General features: G+C 37.3%; 1 protein-coding gene across 1 annotated transcript in view; it reads left to right on the top strand.

The window, feature by feature from the left end:
• The window catches only part of ALK (ALK receptor tyrosine kinase), a 1,522,063-nt gene that overhangs the window by 971,009 nt on the left and 526,641 nt on the right, over positions 1–24,413 (top strand). Inside the window, exon 11 of the mRNA XM_044058894.1 lies at positions 21,369–21,467. Coding sequence (XP_043914829.1) covers positions 21,369–21,467 — 99 coding nt within the window. The remainder of the gene's footprint in view (positions 1–21,368; positions 21,468–24,413) is intronic.

The following is a 24,413-nucleotide window of genomic DNA, read 5'->3' as shown; positions in this document are numbered from 1 at the left end:
ATCTTCTACAGTACTGAGAAGAAATGAGACATAAGGCATTCTTACAATAATAAAAACACCTGTAGTCACTGTGGCGTTACTTGGTCAACCTGACGCCTTGCTTTTATTCTTGCACAGTCTCATGTCATACTCACATTTCATTCTAGAACTGTCCATTCTGTGGGCATCTAACATATGCAGTGTACTCACCCTTTACCCCTTACCCCAATACCCAGGCTTTCCTTTGTGACTAATGAAGTACTTACTTTATATCCACTAACAACAACAAACCAAGACACACAAAGCTACACTACCTTCATGCAGTATTTGTCAGTCGATGAGTGTCTGAATGCATTATTTGCCTTGTTCCTTGCTGCTATGCATTCGATTATAATATCCTCCTGTACACTTCATTATCAGTGGTTCTCCTGTTCGATTCTCAGCTTGGGTTGGGAGTGCCTTCTGTGTGGAGTCTGCATGCCTTCACCGCATGGACGTTTGAAAGACATGCGTTGAATGGGCGTGCCTTCATTGAAGGTTGGGTGTCGAGCTGGCAACTCGACACCATAAAAATCAACTGCCAATCATTAGCGGACCGGAGTTCCGCTGTGGCGACCCCTAACCGGGAAAAGCCGAAAGATAAACAACAACAACTCTTCATTGTCATCACATCAGAGTTGCAGATGCATTCCACTGACTTTTCTTGTTTAATTACCAATATTTTCAATATGTAAAGTAAATGAAATACATCAAGCATAAAAACAAAGTCATGGCAGTAGGTTAAGAAAAAGAGCTGTTTTCAGTAGTCCAAGATTTGATCCCCTCAGTCCCCATTTGCTTGCAGAGTGACTGAGCAAGTCACTTAATCAGACAATTTTTGGGGGTGTTTGGGATAGCCTCCTCAGTTGTCTCTTGAACTACATACTTAGTAACAACCTATAAATACCAAGAGCTATACTAATATATCCTATTGGCTTCAGCTTATCCCTGTATTTCTTCTGGTTTTGCGTAAGCATTGTACTATATTACATTATACTGCGGAGCATCTGTCCTCAGGTTTCCTGTGACAATGGGTGCTGATAGTAAGCTGTTCTAAACATACATAAACTATTTATGTTGATGAAGCTTCATATGCCCTCCCCAACACATATACCTGTAATTGCAGTACTACCCAGGAAAGGGACTGCTCCAGGAAGCACCTGAATGACTGGAACAAATTCAAATGAGATGAGGTCATATTGCAGCTGGGGCAACTTTGAGCAGTATTATAGTTTTACATAAATAACTGTTCATGTGTTATTGCACATGCTCAAAAGTCTTCCAGCAGTATTCTTCCTCTTCAGAATATGCCAATGTTAATCTGGGAAATGTAGTTGTTTTCAGGTATGTCTGAGCAGCCTTCTGTGTCTTTCAGGGTCTAATCTTGATTATCTATTGCATATACACCACCTTCAGAGACATTTAACATCGTTTTCCTCCATGTTTTTTTTTTTTTTTTTTATTCCATTAATGAAGAGATCCGCTGATCTTCAGCATTATACGTTATTTTATATTTTAATTTTATAAGATGGTTTAGGTTTGGTTAATTTGATTTGTAATTTGCTGCTTAACTTTTCACTCAGAAATTTTGTCATTGCATATTAATGAATTTTGTTATTTGTATTATATAGCTGTGATAATTTCAGTTATTCACTTCTCTTCAATGAATTTTAAATACTCAAAAGCTGAGCTGATTAGAACCATGTGAAATTATCACAGCTATGTAGTATAAATAACCAAATCCATTAATATACAAAGTTCATCATATTTATCACTGTTGTTTATAGCCTTTGCTATATGGATTATATTCTGCCAAGCATATAACAGCTGGCAAGCTACCAGAGCTTGAGGGCACCTTCCACACACCCAAACCATTAGTTAGCTCAAGCTGAGCGGACTTAAAATACAGGTGTGGGCACCAAGCCTTGCAGAGCTTTCTTGCCACCAAGGACTATGTCCTCTGAGACTTTCAAGGATCAATACTCGACTTGTGCTGTTCTTTTGCTGGGTGGTGAAGTTCTCTTCAGGGAAAAAAAAAACTTCCATTTTAAAAATGGTTTCATTTGATAACATTTTCTGTTCGAGAAAATGATGTTAAAGCTAAGATTTTGTGTTTTAACAGACTGTCATGAGACTGTATTTTACTTTTAAACCAGAGCTCACTTTTCCTGTCAGTTTAAAAGTGATATATAGTATTTAAAAGGCATTTTTTTTCTGTAGAGATATTGTTTATTTTACATTTTGGGGCTGGCAATGTGTTTTTAAGTGCTTTCTACTGTGTTTTCTGTGACATAGTGGCTTTTAAAGACATTCATTTTTTACCAGCTTTTGCTGATTATTTTTTCATGGGAAAAAGGCACCATTGTTGGCTTGACCATTCCCATGGGCAGTCCTTCTTCCATCCACAAAAATAAAGACTTAACAAAACAGCCTTTTCCACCACAGCAGGCTAGCAATTTACCTCACCAGCAGGTGGGTGACTCTGTTATGGCCTTTAGTTGTATCTCAGGCCACTCCTCTTTTACCCCGGATCCTTCTGGTGTACCACTCACAGCAAATTCCCTAACAGCCTGATGTACAATGACAGTATGTATGAAGAATTCATGGTGATGTTTGATTGACATAGACGGGAACTTATTGACCTTCTAACTAAATACACTTCTTGTATGATTTCTGACTTATTGAAAGACATTGATAACTTAAATAACATTATTAAGGAGGATTTATTATTTGAACATTATAGGTTGTTTTATAATAATGTATTTGCTAGAACTGATCAAAAGTGTGATGCTATTTTGGATCAAAAAGTAAAAATCTTGATAAGGATATGAAACAATACAAACATAAGACTGCTTATCCACTTAATGGGGGGGTAAAGAAAATAATGGAACAGTTATGCATGGGGACGAGGCCATTCAGTATAATTATGAAGGCCTGAATATGGGGGGGGGGGTTGTTCAGTTGGAGCATGTACAGTAATTACAATCTAGACTGTGACCAGGATTTTCCAACTGTGATGAGATCAGCAAGGTTAGCCTCTTGGTCAGTCCCCACAGGACCCAGATCCAACTTAGGCAACCACATTACACAAGAGAACCAAAGGGAAAGAAAAAGGCAAGAAATAGTGATAGTGCCCAATACCAGTGGTATTGCAATTACCTATACAGGGTATAATATTTTTAATTACAGCCACACTTCAGTTACTTTGGAATACTTTTCTTTGTTCTCTAAAGGTTATAAATTTATTCCAGTTCAACCTTTTAATATTGGTGACTTTCTAGTGGAATTGAAGTTATTTACTCCTAAGTTGAATTTAGCCATGTGTTTCAACAACAGCATGAATGGTGACACAATTAAACAAAGGCAGCTTGCGTTTAAAAGGAAAAGTTTGTTTAATCCAGCATTGCATCTTGTGATACAAGCATTTGAACAGGCATGTACTAATGATTATTACAAGTTAATTAAAGGATTTAAATGTGTTAAGAAATCAAATCTGAAACCCAAGAAAAAATGTTGTTAGATTCTCTTAAGAATGATAGATCTTTTTGTATTATAAGACCTGTTAAGAGAGTGGGCACACTTATATAAGACCTGTTAAGGGAGGGGGCACAATTACATAAGACCTGTTAAGGGAGGGGGCACACTTATTTTTGATGCTATAGACTATTCTGCTGCAATGTTAAATATATTACATGATTCCGAGACATACATCCTGGTTTCAAAAAACAAAGATAACACATAATAAGATTTATTTATTTTTAGAAGATTTAGTGTTAGATGACAGAATTTCAGAGGACATTTATTTGTTTCTTAGGATTAATAAACCTTTGATTCTGACTATTTTCAGACTCGCCAACATTCATAAAGGTATCCAGGAGTCTTTTAGACCTATTGGTGCAATTAATGGTTCAAAAACTATCCACTCACCACCTTTATAGAGAGGAAGATTAAACCAATGTTTGGTATTCAGTCTCATTTACTTAAAGATTCTTGGGACTTTTTGGCGATGCTTACCCCAGATATGTGGTCGAAATGTTTGGGATGTCTGACCATAAATGTAATTGATTTGGTCACCTGCATTCTTAGGGATGAGGGACTGGATTTATTTCATGAAAGTTTGATTGGGTACCAGTTTCTTTCAGGAGAAGAGATTCAACTTTTCAGAGATCTGATGTTAATTGTCCTGGATAACAATTTCATCTATTTTGAGGAAGAATTTTTTAAGCAGATCAGGGATACTGCAATGGGTGCAGTTCATGTCCCACTTTATGTTAATCTGGTATTACTTGCACTGGAAAAATGTCATGCTTTTAGCTCTGAGTATTTCTGAGATATTTGGATGACATATTTATGTTATGGGAAGGACCAGATGAGTTAATTAAGAACTCTGTTGATTATTTAGATGCTTCAACTGCATTTGTTAAATTTACATATAATTATGATAAAACAGTATTCATTATTTGGATACTTTGATTACATCTAATGGGGATAGGTTTATTTCCAAAATTTAGAGGAAACCCATATTTAGTAACTCACACATGCATTTTGATAGTTCTTAACCTACCAGTTATAAAAACAGCCTTATTAAAAGACAGTGCATTACAGCATCTTGGACGACGTCAAACCAGTTAGAGGTGAAAGATGAGTTAGATAAATTAGTTGAAATCTTTGTGAAAAGAGGATAACTGATAGAGTTTATATTAAATAGTAGTAATCCCATTTTATCAGACTTTTATCAGAATGGGGGCGTAAATATAAACTTTTACTGGCTGTGGGCGTATCTCTCAACTGTACATATTTTCGCAGAATGTCCAGAAGTGTGCCTCATAGTTAATCATGAGAAAAAGAACTCTGATGATTGTTCTAACCTCATTACCATGTGATTGTTTCATAAGCCATTGGTCATTGAATATAATGTGTGCTTTAATAAAATAAAATCCATTATTAATAATAGTAATTTGAATATTTTGAAAGTTAACCCTACATTATTAGAAATTTTAGGATCTAGTCCTTTGTGTTTAAAACAGCATCAAAGTTTAAACAACTTTTGGAAAACAACAATAATAGTAACATCCTAGGTGATACGTTTAAACATAGGGGTATCTCAAAATTTGTCTCATATAAGCAATGCCCATATATTTTTGAAGCAGAGAATATAGTACTTGACAATAGTTTGAATTGTAAAATTAAACTTGCAAATTGTAGTTGTAGAACTGTTGGTGTGGTTTATATTGCAATTTGTAGAGGATGCTCAAGTTTTTATGTGGGGGAAAACTGAACGGGCCCTACAGAAAACAATATACGAACATCTTTATGATATTAAAACAAAGAATACCAACAATGCCCTTTATAGATGATTAGTTATAAGGGAGTTTATGCATACAAATTTGATTTTTAGAAAGGGTTGATGTTAATCCAAGAGGCGGAGAATGGTAATCTAGGTAAGAGTTTAAGAATTGCTATGCCAGTTCAGATTGGATACCATCAACCCCCTAGGATTAAGTGATGCAGTTTCCATGCACCCTGTTCTTAAACTTCATTCAGTGAAGTTATGAACAATGTTTATTTGCAGTCTTTATGGTAAAATGTTGGTGTAAGTTGTGAAAAAGTCTGTCTGTAGTCTTGATGGAGAGCATTAATTATTTTATCTAATAGCTGATACTCATGGATTGAGCACATCGTGAGGTATTTTATGATCCAATATTGTACTGAAGTCAGCTGTATAGGTATGTTTACTTAATTGTTTATTTATATATTCATACTTTTAGGGAAACTTATTCTACATTGTTTAAGCAGTGATACACATAAGCATAAATTTTATTTGTTTACTTAAGCTTCTGTATTTTTAGAAACAAATTTGTAGTTTTAAGGATAGTTTATCTTTAGGGAATAGGTATTTAGGGAAGTGACATCGCTGAAGTTTTCATTCTGATAAAGCCACAGTTTGTGGGATGAAATCACACAATCAATTTTAGTCTGACAAATAAAAATTGAGGTGGTTTGAACTTTGTGTGAGGTTTATTGGTGTGTGACTGTCTCTTGTTTAGTTCAACAGCATTTTATTTTTGTGGTTACCACCTACAATCACCAAGGGCTGGGGTTTAGTCGGCAAAAAATAGCCACTCTTGTTGGTTCTAGGAAAAGGAACAAGGAAGGCTTCCCTGTTTTGTCAGAATGTTCTACCCATCCCTGAGGAAGCTGCAGCTGCCATTAATAATACTTGTTTCCCCAATTTTCCTTTTAAAAGAAACAGAAAACTAAATATGTATCTACTCTTCCTCAAATTTTCTTGGACAGGAGTAATTTAATTGGTCTTGCTCACAGTTTAATTCAAACTATTGATTATTCTCATAAAATAGTTTCGGGTAAAAGAATGAGGGATACCTCTTTTCTTGAAGAAATTCAAGGTTCTGAATCTGGACAGGAAGATGGAGGGACAGATACAAGGTTTTTTCTCAGATTTCTGATTCAGACTCAGAGGAAACCACAGTTTCTTATTCTGACTGTGGAGATTTCTCTTTCTCTGAGACTTTTTCCAGAACATGCCAGTGTTTTCAGTGGAAGAACACTGAGGTTTCTCAGTCCTTCAGAAAATACTATGAGCTTTTATAGGAGGAATTTCCAGAACCTTCATCTAATCCTCCAGTTCTGTCAGGCTTGGGGGATGTGTGTTTTACTGCCTTCAGTTTTGCTGATAGTCAGCCAGCTGCCCCTAAAACGGCAGACAGAATGTATAAAGTTCTTCAGCCTTTTAAGTTTTTCTACACTTTTCTAAAACCTGACCCAGCAGCTATAGCTTTAGTTAATCCTACTACTGCTAAACATTTAGATAATTCCATTCCTACTCTTTCTGATAAGAAAGGGAAGATTATTGATAAGTTTGGGGAAAAATGTATACTTCAGCAACTTTGATTTTCACATTTTTGAATTGTCAAGCACATATGTTAAAGTTTGTTCTGATGAATTGTGGAAGTATGAGGAATGTTATGTCTGCAATTTCTTCTTGTGAGGAAATATCTACTGTAAATCTTTTAGTTTCTTCTATTGTACAACTCACTAGTGTATGTATGACTCAGTTGGTACTTCTTCTAGGGCTATGGTCACTGGTACTGTTTTTGAGGGGTTTGTCTGGCTGCATTCTTAGAACCACCGAGAGGATGTTCAAAATTAGATTTTAAATTCTCCTTTGGATAGAGATTAACTCTGAGGACTCCCTGCTGCAGAAGTGATTAAAAGGTGTGATCAGAGCAGTAAGATTATACAGGGAATCTCTCAAATTTTCATCCCTCCTTTTCCAAAATTTCTAAGGGATTCTCTAACCACTGAGCCAATTTTGCCAAAAAACAAAATAAACAGTCTCAGTAAGATGCAGGTAAACAGATGTTTAAGAAGAAATGGCAAGAGGCTTCCATAACGAATTCTGGAACCTCCCAAAACCAAGAGAAAGTATAAAATGTCAGAATGACTATTTTGGTACCTTTTCTGCCCTCGCCCCCTAAAATACACACACACTCTGGCCACCCCTTTTCCTCTTCCATAAAGTCTGAATCTCTACTTTTTTTCTATGGCAGCAGTTAGTTTCAGGCAAAAAGGCTTTCAACACAATCTGTGCACACAGCATACCTCGACTTGGCAAAGGCTGTCAACACATTCCCACACTCAGGCATTATCGATAAACTTAGCAAACTGAATGTAAACCCCTTCATTGTATGATGAGTTGCTAACTCGCTCACAAACCAGACACACGCTATCAAAGTGGGTGACTCCACATAATGTAGCAGACCTGTTACCAGCAGGGTGCTACATGGGTCATTGTTGGGCCCCCAGCTGTTTGGTATATACTTCTCAGAAGTTCAGGTCAAAACTAAAGGGTTGTGACTGACCAAGTTTGCAGACGACTGCAAACTGGGTGCAATTATTGAATCCCCCAAATTACGTCAGTGTACTCCAGGAGGGTCTTACACAGACCAACAACTGGTGTCTTAGCCACAGTCTCAAACTGAATACAAAGAAATGCATCATCATTCCCTTTGGCACAAACAATGTCCCTTCACATTATCAAATCAACAATAGCCTAAGTACCTACAAAGTGGCAAGGGACTTGGGTTCACAAGTTGACCATGACCTTAACTTCAACCACTGTCTACTGTAGTAAGGAAAGCTTTCTACATAGCACACTTGATTAATAAAGGCATTGCCTCGAGAGGAAAATAAGTTATAGCCCCCCCTATACTCTGCACTTATCCAGCCCATAATTGAGTATAACACCCCATTCGGCATGTACCGTACAAAGCACCTGTAGCAATTAGAGAGACCTCAGAGGTTTCTAACAAAGAAGATCAAGGGACTCCAGCACATGCCATACACAGACTAAAGTCCTTGTCACTGTACTCCGTATCATATAGACTTCTTAGGGGAGACTTATACCTGGCCTACAGAGGAATCCAAGACCCAAACCTAATGAACTTGCTGCTTATCCATAAATCAAATGGGACTAGGGCTGCCCATTCCAGGGACCTAAACATGGTCTTTGACTTAAATAGGACATTCTGGAGGGACAGAGTTATCTCCCAGTGACTGCTGCATCTTTGAATAGGCTACCTATTCATGTGAAACAGAGCACCTTTATGACACTGTTCAAAAGGATGAGTGTATGGGGCACCGTAAATTCTTACTAGGAATAGCACCCACAACCCTCTTGGACATGGGCAGTCATTACTAAATGCAATCTCGGGTATTAACTAATATTTCTATTGCATTACTTTGGGATGAAACAGCTTACCTTGAAATGACCCCCTGGGTCAATAGCCTAGTAATCTCCTATGATCTTAAATGAGTTCTGGAGATCATTCATCAAGGTTAAAAATGGCAATGTGAGGAAATTCTTCCTTTCCAGTGGGTAATCCCTCATCCATCACTCCATATTCTTTTTCTTCTGCCTGTCCTTCATCACATACTGTCCCAGGGAGTAACAGAACCAGTTCATTCTTCCCAGGGGGGAAACATTTTTTTCTTTAGGGATGTTTTTGATACCAAAGAAAGAAAATTCTTGGAGACCATTTCTTTCCTAAGCATGTTTTTGATAGTGCCCAGGTTAATAATGTTGTCACTTCACAATCTGTTACCATTTCTTCCTCATTCAAGTTTCCTGGTAACATAAAATTTAACAGATGCTTATTGGCTCATCTCTATTCATCCAGACAACAGGTATTTCTTAAAAATTTGTGTATCTGGGTTATATTATCAGTTCTTTACCTTACCCTTTGGACTATCCACTGCTCCAAGAGTGTTCACAAAATGTCTAGCTCCAGTTATAGCTCATTGTAGGTTACAGGGTATCCACATTTTTCCATATTTAGATTAATTTCTTATCTTTGCAGAGTATTTTTCAAAGTGGCAGGAATCTCTCATTTAGGTATGAGATCTCTTACACAAGCTAGGATTCCAAGAGAACATTCAAAAGTTCTTCTTGACTCTTACACACAGGATTGTATTCCTTGGGTGTCAGGTAGACACCTCAGTTGAAAACTCTTTTCTTCCACAGGAAAAAACCTGATCTATATCTAGATCTATTTCTAGGTTTTCCACTCAGACTTTGGTCACTGTGAGGAAGTACCTCAAGATTTTAGGTCTCATGGCATCTATTATTCTCATAATAGCCCTGTCAAAACTCCACAGGAGAAAGCTACAATGACATTTGAAGTCTCTTTGGTTTGCAGCACCAATATCCTTTGTCCTTTCAGATCCCATTGCTGGTGTTTGTCAGAAAGAAAAATCACTTGATGGAGTCAGCAAGTATCCTTAAATCCAGATATTTCCATCTTCCTCCGTGTTCCAAAGCAGTCAATTACCACAGACACCTTGGACTTTGCTTGAGGAACAGTTTCAGGAGGGATAAAACTGCAAGGTGTGTGGGTCACCAGGGACAGAAACAAGTATATAAATATAAATATAAAATAGATGCTTGCCATGATCAAGGCAGTCAACTCTCTGAATCATCTTTGGTTCCTGAGACCTCTTCAAGTTGTTACAGGCAATATCACAGTCATGTGGTACAACAGTAAGCAGGGGGAGCCAGGTCATACCCACTTTGATCCGTCTATGGGGAGGCCCTCATGTAGACCTAATCTGTCATCTCTATGAACAATCAGTTGGCAAGATTCTGTTCCAGGACTACATGCAATAAGGCCTGTAAGACAAATGCCTTTTCTTTTCCTTGGACAGGAATGTTCCTGTTTGTTTTTTACCATTTCCATTGATATCCAGTGTACCTCTAAAAATTCAGAAGGAATCTCCCAGTATCATTGTGGAGATTCCCTTCTAGTCCAGGAAACAGTGGTTCTCCCTTCTTTTGGAAATGGCCAGGGGCAGTTACCACAAGCTTCCTCACAGACTGGATCAACTCAAACAGGATCAGGGGTATTTGATATACTCCAGCCTCAATCAACCTCAGTTGACTGCCTGGATGATAAAGTCTTAATTTCCTTAATTCCCTTAAGACACCTGTTTACTGAAGATGATCAGCAGGTACTAATGGAGGCAATAAAGCCTGCTACTAGAAAAATAATATATTAGTAAATGGAAAATATCTTCTCGTTAGTGTCAACAACATAACCAACACCCATTCAAGGCTAGTTGCTCTCTGGTTTTACAGTATTTGTGTAATTTATTTTCCTATGGGCTTTCTTACTCCTCCATCAATGTTCTTTTATTGGCCATTTCAGTAAGTCTACCCATGGATCCTCTTCTTTCATTGTATTCTCATGCCAAAATGTTTTTGAAAGGGGTTTTGCATAAGAGCCCTCCAAGAAAACTGGTGTTCCCTCCTTGGGATCTTAATTTTGTGTTAGAAAAGTTAGCATTTGCTCCATTTGAACCAATTAATCTGGCTGACTTGAGGTTCTTAACATGGAAAGCAGTTTTACTAATTGCTCTAACCTCTGCAAGAAGAGTCTAGGAACAGAGTTTCTTTGAGAACTAAGACGTCTTTTACATGTATACATACATACATACATATACATACATACATATAAATATTTCAAGCACGGGCATTAATGGCCTTCTAGCTTGCCAGTATACCAAAACACTTGTTCCCAAAATAAGTGTCCAGGTTGTTCTTAAAAATATCTAGACTAGTGCTTGCGCTAATGTAATTTGGTGGTCTGTTCCATGCATCAGCTACTCTGTCAGAGAACCAATTAGTGCACTTCTCATTCCTGTAGAATCTTCTACATAGGTTGTCTGATGATTTTCTAGTACTTTTTGTTAACCTCCAACATTCCCAGAGGTAGTTGTCCCTAAATGCCCTATATACCTGAATAAGATCTCCTCTTAAATATCTGTAAGAGACACTGTACAACTTCAGATATTTTAGTCTTTCATAATGACTTAAATTTTCACATCCATGGATACCCTTGGTATATACTTCCATTGCACTCTTTCCAGTTTACTCATGCTTGTTTTCTTATAGGGTTTCCATATTGTTTTCCATACTCAAGTTTGTGTCAAATGTAACTAACAAACAATGACTTCATTATTTTTTTTCGTAGACTTTATAAATCTTTTTATACAACCTATAGTTTTATAACTATCATTAACCAATTGGTTGATATGATAAGAAAAAATCATAGCTTAATCTACCCATATACCCAGGTCCTTAAATGAGCCATTATTAAATATTCACCTTTCAATTTACACCTATCAAATCTCATATGCTTAGTTTTTGATGTATTTATCAGAATATTATTCTCCTGTGCCCATATGGTCAATTTAGTCAATTTATTTTGCAGACATGCCTTATCTGTAACACATGTAATCAGTTTACCCAATTTCAGGTCGTCTACATATAGACTGTAGAACACCTCAGATAAAAAAGTTAGGTCTGAAAGAGCCCTGTGGGACACCATGACTCTAACCAAGGATTTTGCCTGTCCAACTGCTGTATGATACTTGCCATGTCCTATCTGTAAGCCATGCAGCTGTCCATCTTATCAAGAGTACATCAATACCTAGTTGTACTAATTTATTGATCAGTCTTATGTGAATAACCCTGTCAAATGCTGAAGTTAAATATATATAAATTACATCACAGCATAATTTTTCATTCATAACTGTTATTATATTGTTATAGAACATCATGTTACCGGTGGTAATAGTGCGATCTTCCAAACTCTGTGATACTCAGAGCAGTTTACTTAGCTAGACAGTGCACTCAGGCTTCCCATGAAAACAGACACATATGCCTAGTAGATGTGTCTAATTGACTTTATGAATAAGCAGGGAGTTTCAGAAAACAAGTATGAGTATACTCTCTACATGTCAGTAATGAATACTCAGAAGAAAGTTTCATTTGACCAAAATGCAACATTTTCTTCTAAAGCAAATGTAAAATATATTCATTCATAAATGTTTTGTGCTGAGAACTACAGCTTACTGGCAGTAAGAATATGATATTCCAAATCCTCTGGGTATCCTATTCTTTTAAGTGATTCTTTACCGGCGCTCCCATTGGTATCATCCCACTCCATCTCCATCCCCATGATAAGAAGGCGTTGGCAATGCACTGAGTACTCTTGTCTCCTGTTGCAGGAAAGTAACAAGGTTAGGGAAAATATAGGTAGCAAATCTAATCTAATCACTGTCTGCGTGAGTACGAGTTTCCCTTGAATGTACAGTATGATGATGAGATAATTGCTATATCCAAAAACTCAAAGTATTTAACCTCTGTCCCTATGTACAGAAACAAGCATGTGGGCAGCTTTGCAGACTGTAGGTCTGTTTTGCTTCTAAGTCCCTGGTCAAAATTCTTCAGAAATTGTAGTGTATTGCATTGATTTTAGATAACAGCAATCCCTAAAACTTTTTTAAGAGATGTATCACAGCTTTTGATTAAGTTATAACCCTGAAACCGATCTTATAAAGCCTGCAGACTTTGATCTCTGAAGCACTGACCAGGGCATGCAAAGTGTATAGTTTTTCATTAGCTCACTGTTGCTTTCAGCAATTAGTCATCCAGTGCTAACTGATGAAGTGAGTCCTGTATCCTGAATCACTAGTTATTAAAGCAAAAGAACTAAAATGAAGTAAGATACTCAGTATTGTTTAAAGCTCCACTGCATTAGTACTCCATAGGGGCTCATAACTGTCCTCCTACCATTGTATTTTTGCATGTAGTGAGGTATCCCTGAGAGTAGTAAACAACTAAATCATGCATATAGCAAAAGATTATGTTGTTTTCATCTTAGAATGCACAAAGTATTTTGTCAGACTTTGTGTTTATTCCAATGCCCTTGAAGACCTATATGAATTCAGCAGTCTTATCCTCTGTCAAAGAAGGTCGCTTAGAGAGAATAAAGTGCCTGTGTTCTGGCATTTTACTTTCAGTGGTTCTGTCATCCTGATGTAAACTGCTGGCAGCAATTGACTATCAACTTCCTGTTAGTACTATTTTTCAAATTGTTTACATGGCTCTTAAGGGTTAGCTGTCATTTTTCTGCTTTATACATTTATGGGTTTTTTTCTTTACTTCTTTACTATCTAGTATTAGATATACCACACAATGGATAGTTGACAATCTCTACCACAATTATGACTGCAGGAATCTATCATTGATCATTTCTAAACCCAGACTTAGCACACCCACTATATACATACCACAAGCAGGCTGGTTGGCTGTGGTGCCATTCAGTAACTCGATAAAAAGAAAAAAAATTAAGAAAAACCTAGTTAATAAAAAAACACAAACTTTCTCACACCCACATACACTCAAACTTTCCTCCCTCAATCCACAAGTAAAGTTATTCTTTTTTTTACTTGTGCTCCTGAGGTTCTATCATGTACCAGTCACCGGACGTAGCCTGAGCCAATGACTTAACTGCCACAGTGATGTGTCACCAGAAATGGACCCACTGGTTGATTTTGGCATTACTCCCGCGAAAAAGAGTATGTTCACATCACCTATATAGGAAATATACCCCAGGGATCACTTCTGTGTCTCTTCTCGACAGTGGCACAGGAAAATAAATTTTTTGGGTGATGTAGGCTTACGTAGACCCTTGGGCCGATAGCCTAGTACCTAACTATGAACCTATGAACATGTTTCGTAAGTTCTTCATATTGTTTTTCCTGTCTCCTCACAATACCCTCGTTTGAGATCAGGATTTTCCACTCTTCCTGAGAATAGCTTAGGCAGTACCCCCCTCCTAGTCACTGGATGGTTTGCTAGAACTAAACTCTTGCCATACCTAGGTCTTCTCATCAGTGACTAGCACAGCTAATGCCTTCTCTCCACTCCAAGACCTGGATAGGAGACCTCCTTCATTTACTTGTTCACTTTCTTTATGGCTGGCATCCACCACTAGCTCCTGTGGACACATTGTCTTCTGACTGACTCAGCTTTTGAGGTGTGAACAAGGTCCATTCAGACTCTATGTTTTTGCCTTCCTCAATATGTGCAGAAGCTTTTCCAAAGGTGAGAGATGAGCTCATCCTTATTCCACATACAAGCATCTACCAAGCATTCCCAGGGCATGTTCTTTACAGGGTGTTGGTCTAGACTGTCTCCTGCCACTTCTATAACTGCCTGACCCAAATCATTACCAGGTGGTGAGCATTTAACAGCTCAGCACCTCTCTTCACCTGAATGCCCAAAATAGGTTTATGTTGACTAGACAAAGGCATTTTCAGTGAATGTAAACATTTTGAAAAATGTTCACTGAAACTACATTCAGCAAAGAAATGAGGAAATCCCCACCCTTGCACCCTCCATGTGGGAGGAACCCCCCCCCCCAAACTTATATATACCAGCTATGAGGTCACACAACAGTGAAGAAAGAGATAAACTTCACTGCTGATGAGTGTAGTTTCAGGAAACATACTTTGGTTGTTTCAAGTTTGCCAAAACTAACTTCTGCAACCTGTCATGCTCCCTCTAGAACATGTAGCTTTAGGTCTGGTGACATGACCATAAAGCCAATCATCAGCCTTTGGCACAAGGGTCTGTAGTATGAAGTGTATTTATTAGCACCTTTTTCAACATTATGTTCATTACAAACAAGCTATGTCACTTCACGATAAGTTTAGAAGTGCAGTAACAATTCCCCATTTGAGTCCAGATCACTTAGTAAATCTTTTTGTTTTGGCCAGCATACCTGACCATCAGGCCTCTCTCTCTCCCACTACAATGTTCATTGAGTCCTCCCAGTCTGAGGACTCAGATTACAGGCTCATACTTATGCTCAGCCTGCAGTCAAGAGTTTATTATTCAGGAGTGGTGACCTCTCACTAGATAATTAGTATTTTCACTAGGTCTAATTCCTTTCTCCTAGGTGCTAACATTACCATTAGGCTGGGCAAGCAATTTAGAGAATAGCTTGACCATGCGTCTAACCTCAGGGACCATAGGGTGTCCAACCCTGCATCAGTCCTCCCATCCCACTAACTTGCATCTTTTCTCAGAGTTCAGGCTTCCACCAGAGCTCTAGTATTGAAGATGACACCATGTCTCTGTCCCCCACCCCATCCCAGGATAGGCGCACCTATCCTCTCTGCTTGTAATATCAAGCTCTGGGGACCAAATAATTGAGCTGAAGTCATTTAGGCCATAGTCAGGATTTTATTTCTCTATGACACATATCACTCTGTAAATTTGCTGTCACCAATCAGGTTGAGATCACTTGATAAATTTGCTGTTGACATGATGCTTAGAAAACGACAGTCCAACTATAATCCCCCATTTTCATTACCTTCATTCTTAATTGCTGCTTGTTGGTCACCCTTTCTTATCTGGATCCTGTAACATATGTTTTATCAAATGTTAACTACAAAAGTCATACATTGCAAATACCTGCCTGTGTGCTAAAATTCTTGGAAAAATTGGTTTTCAAGCATATTTTGGATTACATCAGCAAATATAATATATACTTTCTAATAACCTGCATTTAGACCCACATACAGCACCATCACAGCAGTTTAGTACTTTACATGCAAACTGTGCCTTTTAAAATGGAATAATGTTATTTAATGCGATCTGTTTTAGACTTTAAACTAGCAGTATACTGTAAGTTGGCACAGATGCTAAGGTTGCACGTTCTAGTTCCTGTTGTACAGGGTTTGATTCCCTCGGTCCTCACATGCCTCCTGTGTATAATTGAACAAGTCTCTTAATCAGACATAGCTCCTGAGTTACCCCTGGAAAGTGGCTGTGTGTTTAGCTGGCCAGCTTGGTTACAAATAGCAAAATCTAAACAATATTTTTTCCTGCAAAAGTGCAACAATTGTATAACTCCCAACTTTATAATCAGACTTCTATTGTACATTCATAGAATCCACTATCTGAAATTGGTACAACCTCAAAGTGGGTTACAAAAGGGCCAGTACTGGGGCCATTGTTATTCTCATTGTTCATTAATGACCCACAAGTTATTCTCCCCAATTCAGAATGTATTCTGTATGCAGATTATTTAGTGCCTCTAAGGCTATACAAATCCATTAAACATACTGCAACAAAATAGCTGGCAGCAGTACAGTGTGGAACTGGGCCTGTAACAACAGACTTTCCATAAACACTCAAACATCTACAGTTATATTATTTGGACCTACAAATACAACTGACAGTCCCACCACATTATCAGTTGAGGATCCTGAAAATCCAGAAATTCCAGTTGCTAGTCATCATTGGACCAAAACCTTTCCTTTCACAAACACAACTGTGAATTAGCATGGTACTGAACCAAATGAAAGTTTCATACAAAATATCACATTTACTGAGCATGGATGTAAGGTGCACAGTTAAATTAGGCATACTTCTGGCCAGACTTGAGTATGCTCCACCAATTATAGCCTGCCTTACAGTCATCATATAATACAGGTCTCTTACAAACCACAGAGAATAAGATATTAAGGTTTATCCACACAGCCCATAACAGACAACATCATTGTTTCACTATACAAAAAGTTAAATTGGTGCCTGTTGAATTCAGAACCACCTTTTTTGCTTGGCAATCTAATTTGCAGACCATTAAATGATAACGATTGCCTCTCTCATAGAACCGAGCTATTTTATAAGACATTCCAGCTACTAAGAAGTCAGGACGACTCTCAACTACAAAGGTTAGTTTACACATTAACAACTGAGAAAGCATTTAGTAAAATAACCCCTACTACCTAGAATTCTGTATGTCAAATATAATCAACCAAAAAACGACTGATACCAAATCAAACAACGAACAGGAGTCCAGTACCACAAATAAAGTGCAACAGTCGATTTTTAATAACTTAAAAAGCAAATAAATGAGTGCTTTCGTCTGAGACACAGACTTCTTCAGATGAAAGCACTGGTGCCAAAAATTTTGTTATATACAAGTTTTCTAATACAATAATTACCAGTCAATTCACCAATGAACCTTTCCAATAAATTTTTAAAGAGATATTCTAAACATCTGTTCTCAATAAGAAAAATATATATTACATATTAAATTGCAAACAACTTGCTTTCTACTTAAAAATATCAGTATAATAAACAACCAACTGTATGTCAAAAAGTACAAAACTGACTGACAAATGGTTTGGTTTTCAAAAATGGCTGTTAAATAAATATGAGCAACTGTTTAAGGAATCCAGGATAAGTAATTTCTGAAATTGTTGACTAGTGGTATCAACTTAAAACCTCTTCAGCCTACAGCTACGTAACCACATATCTGAATGTATCATGGTACTATGAAAATAATTCACCTTTTTATTAGTTTTAGTTTAAAAAAATGTTACTATAAAACACTGTGCCTTTTTAAGTTATATTTGACATTGTATATGTACAGCATTATGTTAGCCATATTCTGCCTTGTTTATATATTGCATTATGTGCATAATTGGTTTTGTCATTTGCATGATGACCCAGGTTGTGGCTGAAAATTGTCCTGTTGATGGGAACAACAGGTCACTTATTTGGTGAACACATGAAGTGAAATTAAATGAATGAATGAATGAATGAATGAATGAATGAATGAATGAATGAAAGAATAAATAAATCAAAGGCATTCCACCCAATCAAACCTTTTCAGGTATCACTTTTATTCTTAACATGAGTGTTGTCTTCTCATAGAACTATGGTCAGTAAGAGGTAACCTATTAAGTACTATTGCCACAATCTCCGAGAAGGCCTTATTGCACCCCAGAAAGGTACGCAGGCAGAAGCAGCAGAGGTTTCCCTCCCATAACATACAGTTACACTGAATCCAGTTGCACTGGCATAATGAGATGAAGCCCTGAGTATGACCCAGCAGACTCAAATTTAACTATTGTCACAGACACTATTTAAGAGCTACCATGGAGACAGTGGAGAAAACTGATGATGTCCAAGTTGTTCATCTTTCCTTTAGGAGAGGATGTGAGGACATGCTGAGAGCACATAGTTCAGGTATGAGGGTGGAACTGTTGCTATTAAAGCTACACAAGTCTTGGTGCTGACTTGTGTCAGGCCACATAAATCCATTGTGGTGCCAGTAAATGCTATTACTAATGACCAGAATGTCGGAAAGAGAAAAGGCCCAAAAGAAAAACCCAAGCTAGCTGGATAAGAGTATATTACCTTTTTTTCATTTTTTGTTTTGCCCACCCGCTTCATACTTTCCAGTTTCTACCCCCAATATCCTCATCTATCACCAGATTTATCAGCCCATCCTTTTTCATCCCCCTGACCAACACAGATTGTTTTCATGCTGGGGCCAAAATGGAATGTAAGGGCATCCAGGGGGGTTGGGTCTCATCAGTTACTTCTTCTTCGAGGGGGTGAGTTTTTTTATGGTCTGACCTAACCTCTTGTGTCTCCCCTCCCTTCATCCCAGAATCATCAAATGGCTGCTGTCTTCTTCATGGACAGCACCTACCATTACGAAGCACTGAGATGAACATCCCTTCCCCCTGGGATAGGCACAGCCCTCCCTGCCAGGACCACAGATGCCCAAGCTGCTAATTGAATGTAGACTACCTGGGGTATAGTCAGAGCTTTATCCCTCTATGCCATGGCACTGGTGAGCATTTTACCTCCTTAATACAACATTTCCAGCTAAAGATTGTTTCATCTCCAAAATATTTCCTGTTTAACAACAGGAAGAGAAAATATTTAAAGATCATGTTTTACTCATGAAAATTTAGTTTACTGCTTAATGTCAGAGAGGATAAGTATACAAGAAGTTCTCATGAGTTACATTTTTCAAACTCACATGATTTTTTCATTAAATTAGTTACCCTCTTGAATCAGCCTGAAATAGAGTGCTGAATAACATGAGATCAGAGACAAGTCAAACAACAGTCACAGCTACAGATCTGCTTGGAACAGCTCAGTAGCACATGAACACATATCATAACATAATGTGGCCACCATTAAACATGCCACTGTTTATTCTGTTTTTGTCACTGACTGTCATGTATTTGTGGAAATAAATTACCAGTGACTGCAGCTATGATGAAAATGGTACTAATCGTCAAGGTCAAATAAAGGTTCTATGGGGTCCACTTACAAAACACTGAAAAGCAGAGCTGATATAATACTTTTTATCTCACAGTAGCTTAGGCCCATTGTCAACTAGCTGCTTTGTAGGCCATTTTAAGCCAAGACAATTTCCCTTTTTGTGCTCGAATTAACTTATCCCATTTGGTTAGGGATTGTCCTTAACCATCCTGTGGTCAATAAATACATATGGGAATAACTGGAATCATACCATAGATAATTTGAGAGGACCCATGCATGGGATAAAACATTTAGGAGCTACCTGAGTAAATTTTCTGTTTGCACAAAACAGTCGCAGAAACCAGCACTAAGGTAAACCGTTGGAATATAAAGTAGCAAAACAAAGGATAAATTCCAAATACAGACACGTTGAGTAATGAAATGGTTTAGAGTGATAGAAATTAAATATAAAAATATAAGAGGTGGAGACTTAAACAATGATTTAGTATGAATGCATTACATTGTTGATGCAGACCATAAACCAGGTTTAAATATGGCTACTAGCATCAAACCTGTATTTAAGAGGAAACAAATGAATATACTGTAATTCTTATACTGATTGTATCTTTAACTTTTAATTGAAGTTTTAAATGTGAATCATTTTGATTGGGCTGTGGACTAATAAGAGTGTTTTAAGAGGGTTGTTATTTTAACTTTTCTACACACTGAAGAAGGGACTTTTCCTGAAAGCATTGTGATTTGGTAGAAATAAATTGTGTTGCTGCTGTCTTTTACTCAAAGTGTCCGTATTTGGAATTTATCCTAAATTTTCTGTTTTCCATACATAAATCCAAGTTGCCCTTGAATATGGACAGGAAGAAACTTTATTTTATGTGGATGGGGAGTTTGTTCCAGAGCAGCAGTATCCTCTGCAAGATAAACCTGTCTCTCTAAACCATTCTGTTGATGTTGCAGAAAAGTTTTAGATCCCTAGAATGCATATTTCTGATGCCATTTGACTTGCTAATGTGTACTAAATCCATCAGTATTGGGTTGGAGAATGCCTTATATGCCAAACACAGGTCACCTTCATGGGTTCATAGGTGTTTACTAGGCTAAAAAGGGTCTTTTTAAACCTAGCCATGCGCCACTTAGAAGTCTCTAGGATACCGCGTATAGTGAAAGGGCTTTGAGTCAGTCCATACAGGACATTTTGTTTAGGCCTTGTATCCTTTTAGTTGGGTATCTCTGTAGGCATTCCAGTTGTGCCATGTGTATGGGCAGATACATGCCAGAGGGGGCATTATATTCAATGACTGGCCTAATGAGGGCTGAGTAAAGGGGGGGTCATATTCCTAGATCTAGACACAGCCCTTTTGTTTATAAGCTGTGCAATACAGAAATACTTTCTTACAACAGTGGACACATGCTATGGACAATGAACATAGAGATAATATTGATACAAATATAAATATTTACATTCCCAGCCCTCCCACTCACATACTTTACATGATGGGTCTGCCTCCAAATCCCCCTTTCTAGATATAGTTTATTCCTAGATTAGACTAACAGTAAATAAGGTCAAAGTAAAATATGCTGTTATTGCATGCATTGACTTTGATGTAAACGCTTAGCTTTTCATTCTTTTGTTGTAATAAAAATGATATCTGATCGATTAAAGATTAAGTTATTATTTATACATTAGATAATCATTTATGGCAGATAACATCCTATTTAAGCAGTATTACCAAATATTACATTTAAATTGTAGAGTAGAAAAGCTTCCAGAAGTCTTAGAATTGTATTATTCATTTATTTTCCAAGTGTTTATTAAATTCCAAAAAACAGATCTGCACTTTTCTCACTGCTTCTGCTTTATTCCTTTTATTTGTCTGTTTCACTGTAGGTGGTAATGCAGCAGAATCCAATGATCCAGATAAAGATGGTGAAGATGGCGTCTCTTATATTACTTCAGATGGAATTCTGTTTACCCCACAATTCAAAGGTTTGTGCCTTTTTGACCATCTTTTTAACTAACTCCATTCTTCACAAAGGTAGATGAGTTTTGGGCCATAATGCACAGAACTGTACACCCACCAGTTACATGTTCAAAGCTCAGACAGGGATTTTGTGTCACATTTTCAAGAATTTCATCAAATCTTTTCCTACACTAATGCCTTCTGACTAAAACCAGTCAAACAGCTGGACTTAATGCAAACAAGACACTGCACTCCTAATATCCTCACAGACTAATTCAGTGTTAATTTCATGCTCCTAGTCCAGCAAAGTGTTTGTCTATTACCAGTCATTGCATTCCCCAACTCACCTTAGACCAAGTTGTATCTGCACCATCCAAAACCAAATGTAATGGCTCCATGCGGGGGTCTTGTAATTCCCCCAGCTGTCTCCTAGTAAGTGGCAAGTACCACTTATCCAAACTCCTCTTACACCTTTGACTCAGACCAATTTGGATTTGTAAAATGTTGATTGTGTTTGTTAAGATTAATTTCTTTGAAAGGGTCACTGAAGTCCTGGATGAGGTTCTCGCAGTTCATACTGCTTACATTGACCTCAGTAAGGATTTTTGACAAAATTCCACATGCTGGTATCATAGATAAAATCTCCCAACTTAACGTATACCTATATGTGGTTTGCTGGATAATGAAATGACTCTTCAACAGTGCCCTTGCTGTTAAAGTAGGGGTACATCCTCTAGCCAGAGCAGTATCATCAGTAGGGTTCCACAGGGTTCTGCTTTGCACCCCCTGCTATTCATTAGCGTATTGTCTGAAGTGAAAACAGATGTAAAGGCACTGTGGCTAACAACATTTCCTGAAGACCACACACTAGGTACATTTGTCAAATCTCTTTTGGGCATTCTGGCACTCCTGCACAGCCCTGCTCAGTCCAGTGTTTAGTATGGCAGTCACAGACTCACCTTAAATGCCAAAACATACAGTATAGTTACCTCTGGAAAGACAGCACTCTCTTCTCTTACCACATTGCTGCTAACTTCTCAAAACAGATACAATTATTTATTCACTTAACATTTGTTTACCGGGAAGTCCGACTTGGAACAAAGCCAATATTCAGCGGAGGCCCAGGGAGAAATGCTCTAGACGCATGTTTTTATAATTATTCAGAAATTTGCCACCTATGATGGCAACAATCTGTATTTTGATCACAATTTATTAGTTAACCAGGGTTATATTAACACCTCAGGCACCAGAAGGTAATTGCCTGCTCAATTCTGTCTAGGGATATTATAGAACTGTTTGCCAGTGTTAGTCTCCCAGAAGCTCTGGGCACATTGCATAAAATTCATAAAGTTCTAGACACACGATTCTCAGGGTTTTACTTTGAACAAGTCACATCTGCATGTACCCGCTTTGAAACTGGATAGCAGAAGAACCTATCATAGTAGTAAGCTTAATAAACAATGAGATGCACTTCTTTATAAATGTACTCTAAAGCAAAAAAGGCAGTTTTCTTCCTACTATGAGTTAACAATTTAAGTTCTGTTTTCTGGTCTAACAACGGACCTTTGATGTGAGTAACTTATTGTGCATCAAACATTCTTTAACATGAAAAATAAAAAATCAGTCCCAGGTTTGTGTAGCTCAATTTGTTAAAAAATATAATCCCATTAATTATATATTATGTACTTCTATAAAAAGACTGATGTGAAAAAAGATACAGTAAGTAGATTTTGGTAAATATTTTAATCAGCACATTATTGAAATACTATTTTTTGGAATTAACATACATTGATTATTACGTTATAAAAGGTGGCACCTTACTGTGCAGTCCTAACAAATACCTGCAGTTGACATAATAGTTATGCCAATGATAATAGATGTTTAGTTTCCTTACTGCACTTTATTCATTATTATCTGTGTGACTTAACTGATCTCTAGATTAAGATGAAAAACTGAGATACTCAGTGATAAAAATAGTTGTCATCTATGCTGTCACTAAAATGTAAAGAGCATCAGAAACTCATTTTTCCTTAATGCTGGCATTTCACCTTTATGTGGGTCAATGGCTTATCTTCTACATATAACAAATGGAAGCTAAATCTGTTCATGTCCTAAGGCCATAGATGTCTGCTGCTTTTGACCTGTTAACTTCATAGAAGGATATGATATTTTTACAAGATCTGCATCAGGCCCCTGATTAAAAGGATTTGAAGTACTCTGCCCCTAGGAAGCAGTTAACTGCCACTGACTGATCAGTGCTTAAATAAAATATAGCTATATAAACTGGAAAGGAAACTATGGTGGAGTATTAAACAACATTAAATCACAGGGGCATGGAGTCAGGAAGATGCCATATTATTTATCCTTCCTCTTCTCAACTCACACAAGATCATATCTAGTCAAACTGCTTGCTATAAAACAGTTCCCAGAGTCAGTGGTGATTCTGTTTCATCACACTGTACTACAGAAAGTGTATTCTGTTTAATCAGTATTGTCCCCTTACCCCCACCCCATAACAATGCCTTCACATCAGTAGTCTCCATAAACAAAAATATTCACTTTTATTGTCAACAGAGTACGACTTCTCTTAAGAATTAGAAGCACTTTATATTTAGTGAAATGGTACTAGCAGAAAATTATTTTAACTGATTCACAGTTGAGTTACTCTAGGCAATCAAATCGTACCTCTCAACTGTCCAGAACTTCACAGATTTTTGCATTATATTTGGCGATATTGTAGTGCACTGTCTCACCTTCACTTATATTTTTAGTAGATTCCTTATAAAATTTGTAATTTTCTGGCAAATCATTGAAGACTAAAGTCATTAAACAATGACACACGTTTGAGTTCAGAAAAATGCATGCTACTGCAAAACCTTGTATTCTAGTAAAATTCTTTTATATGAGTAATATTTAAAATCTGTCTCTAATTGAACTTTTTAGTAAGTTTTACACATAACGACTATATTCTG

The sequence above is a fragment of the Protopterus annectens genome, chromosome 1.part2, assembly GCF_019279795.1.
Source record: "Protopterus annectens isolate FY-2018-M chromosome 1.part2, PAN1.0, whole genome shotgun sequence".
NCBI classification, from domain to species: Eukaryota; Metazoa; Chordata; order Ceratodontiformes; family Protopteridae; genus Protopterus; species Protopterus annectens.
Note: the sequence above shows the minus strand (reverse complement) of the source record. Positions and strands in the feature narration are given on the sequence as shown.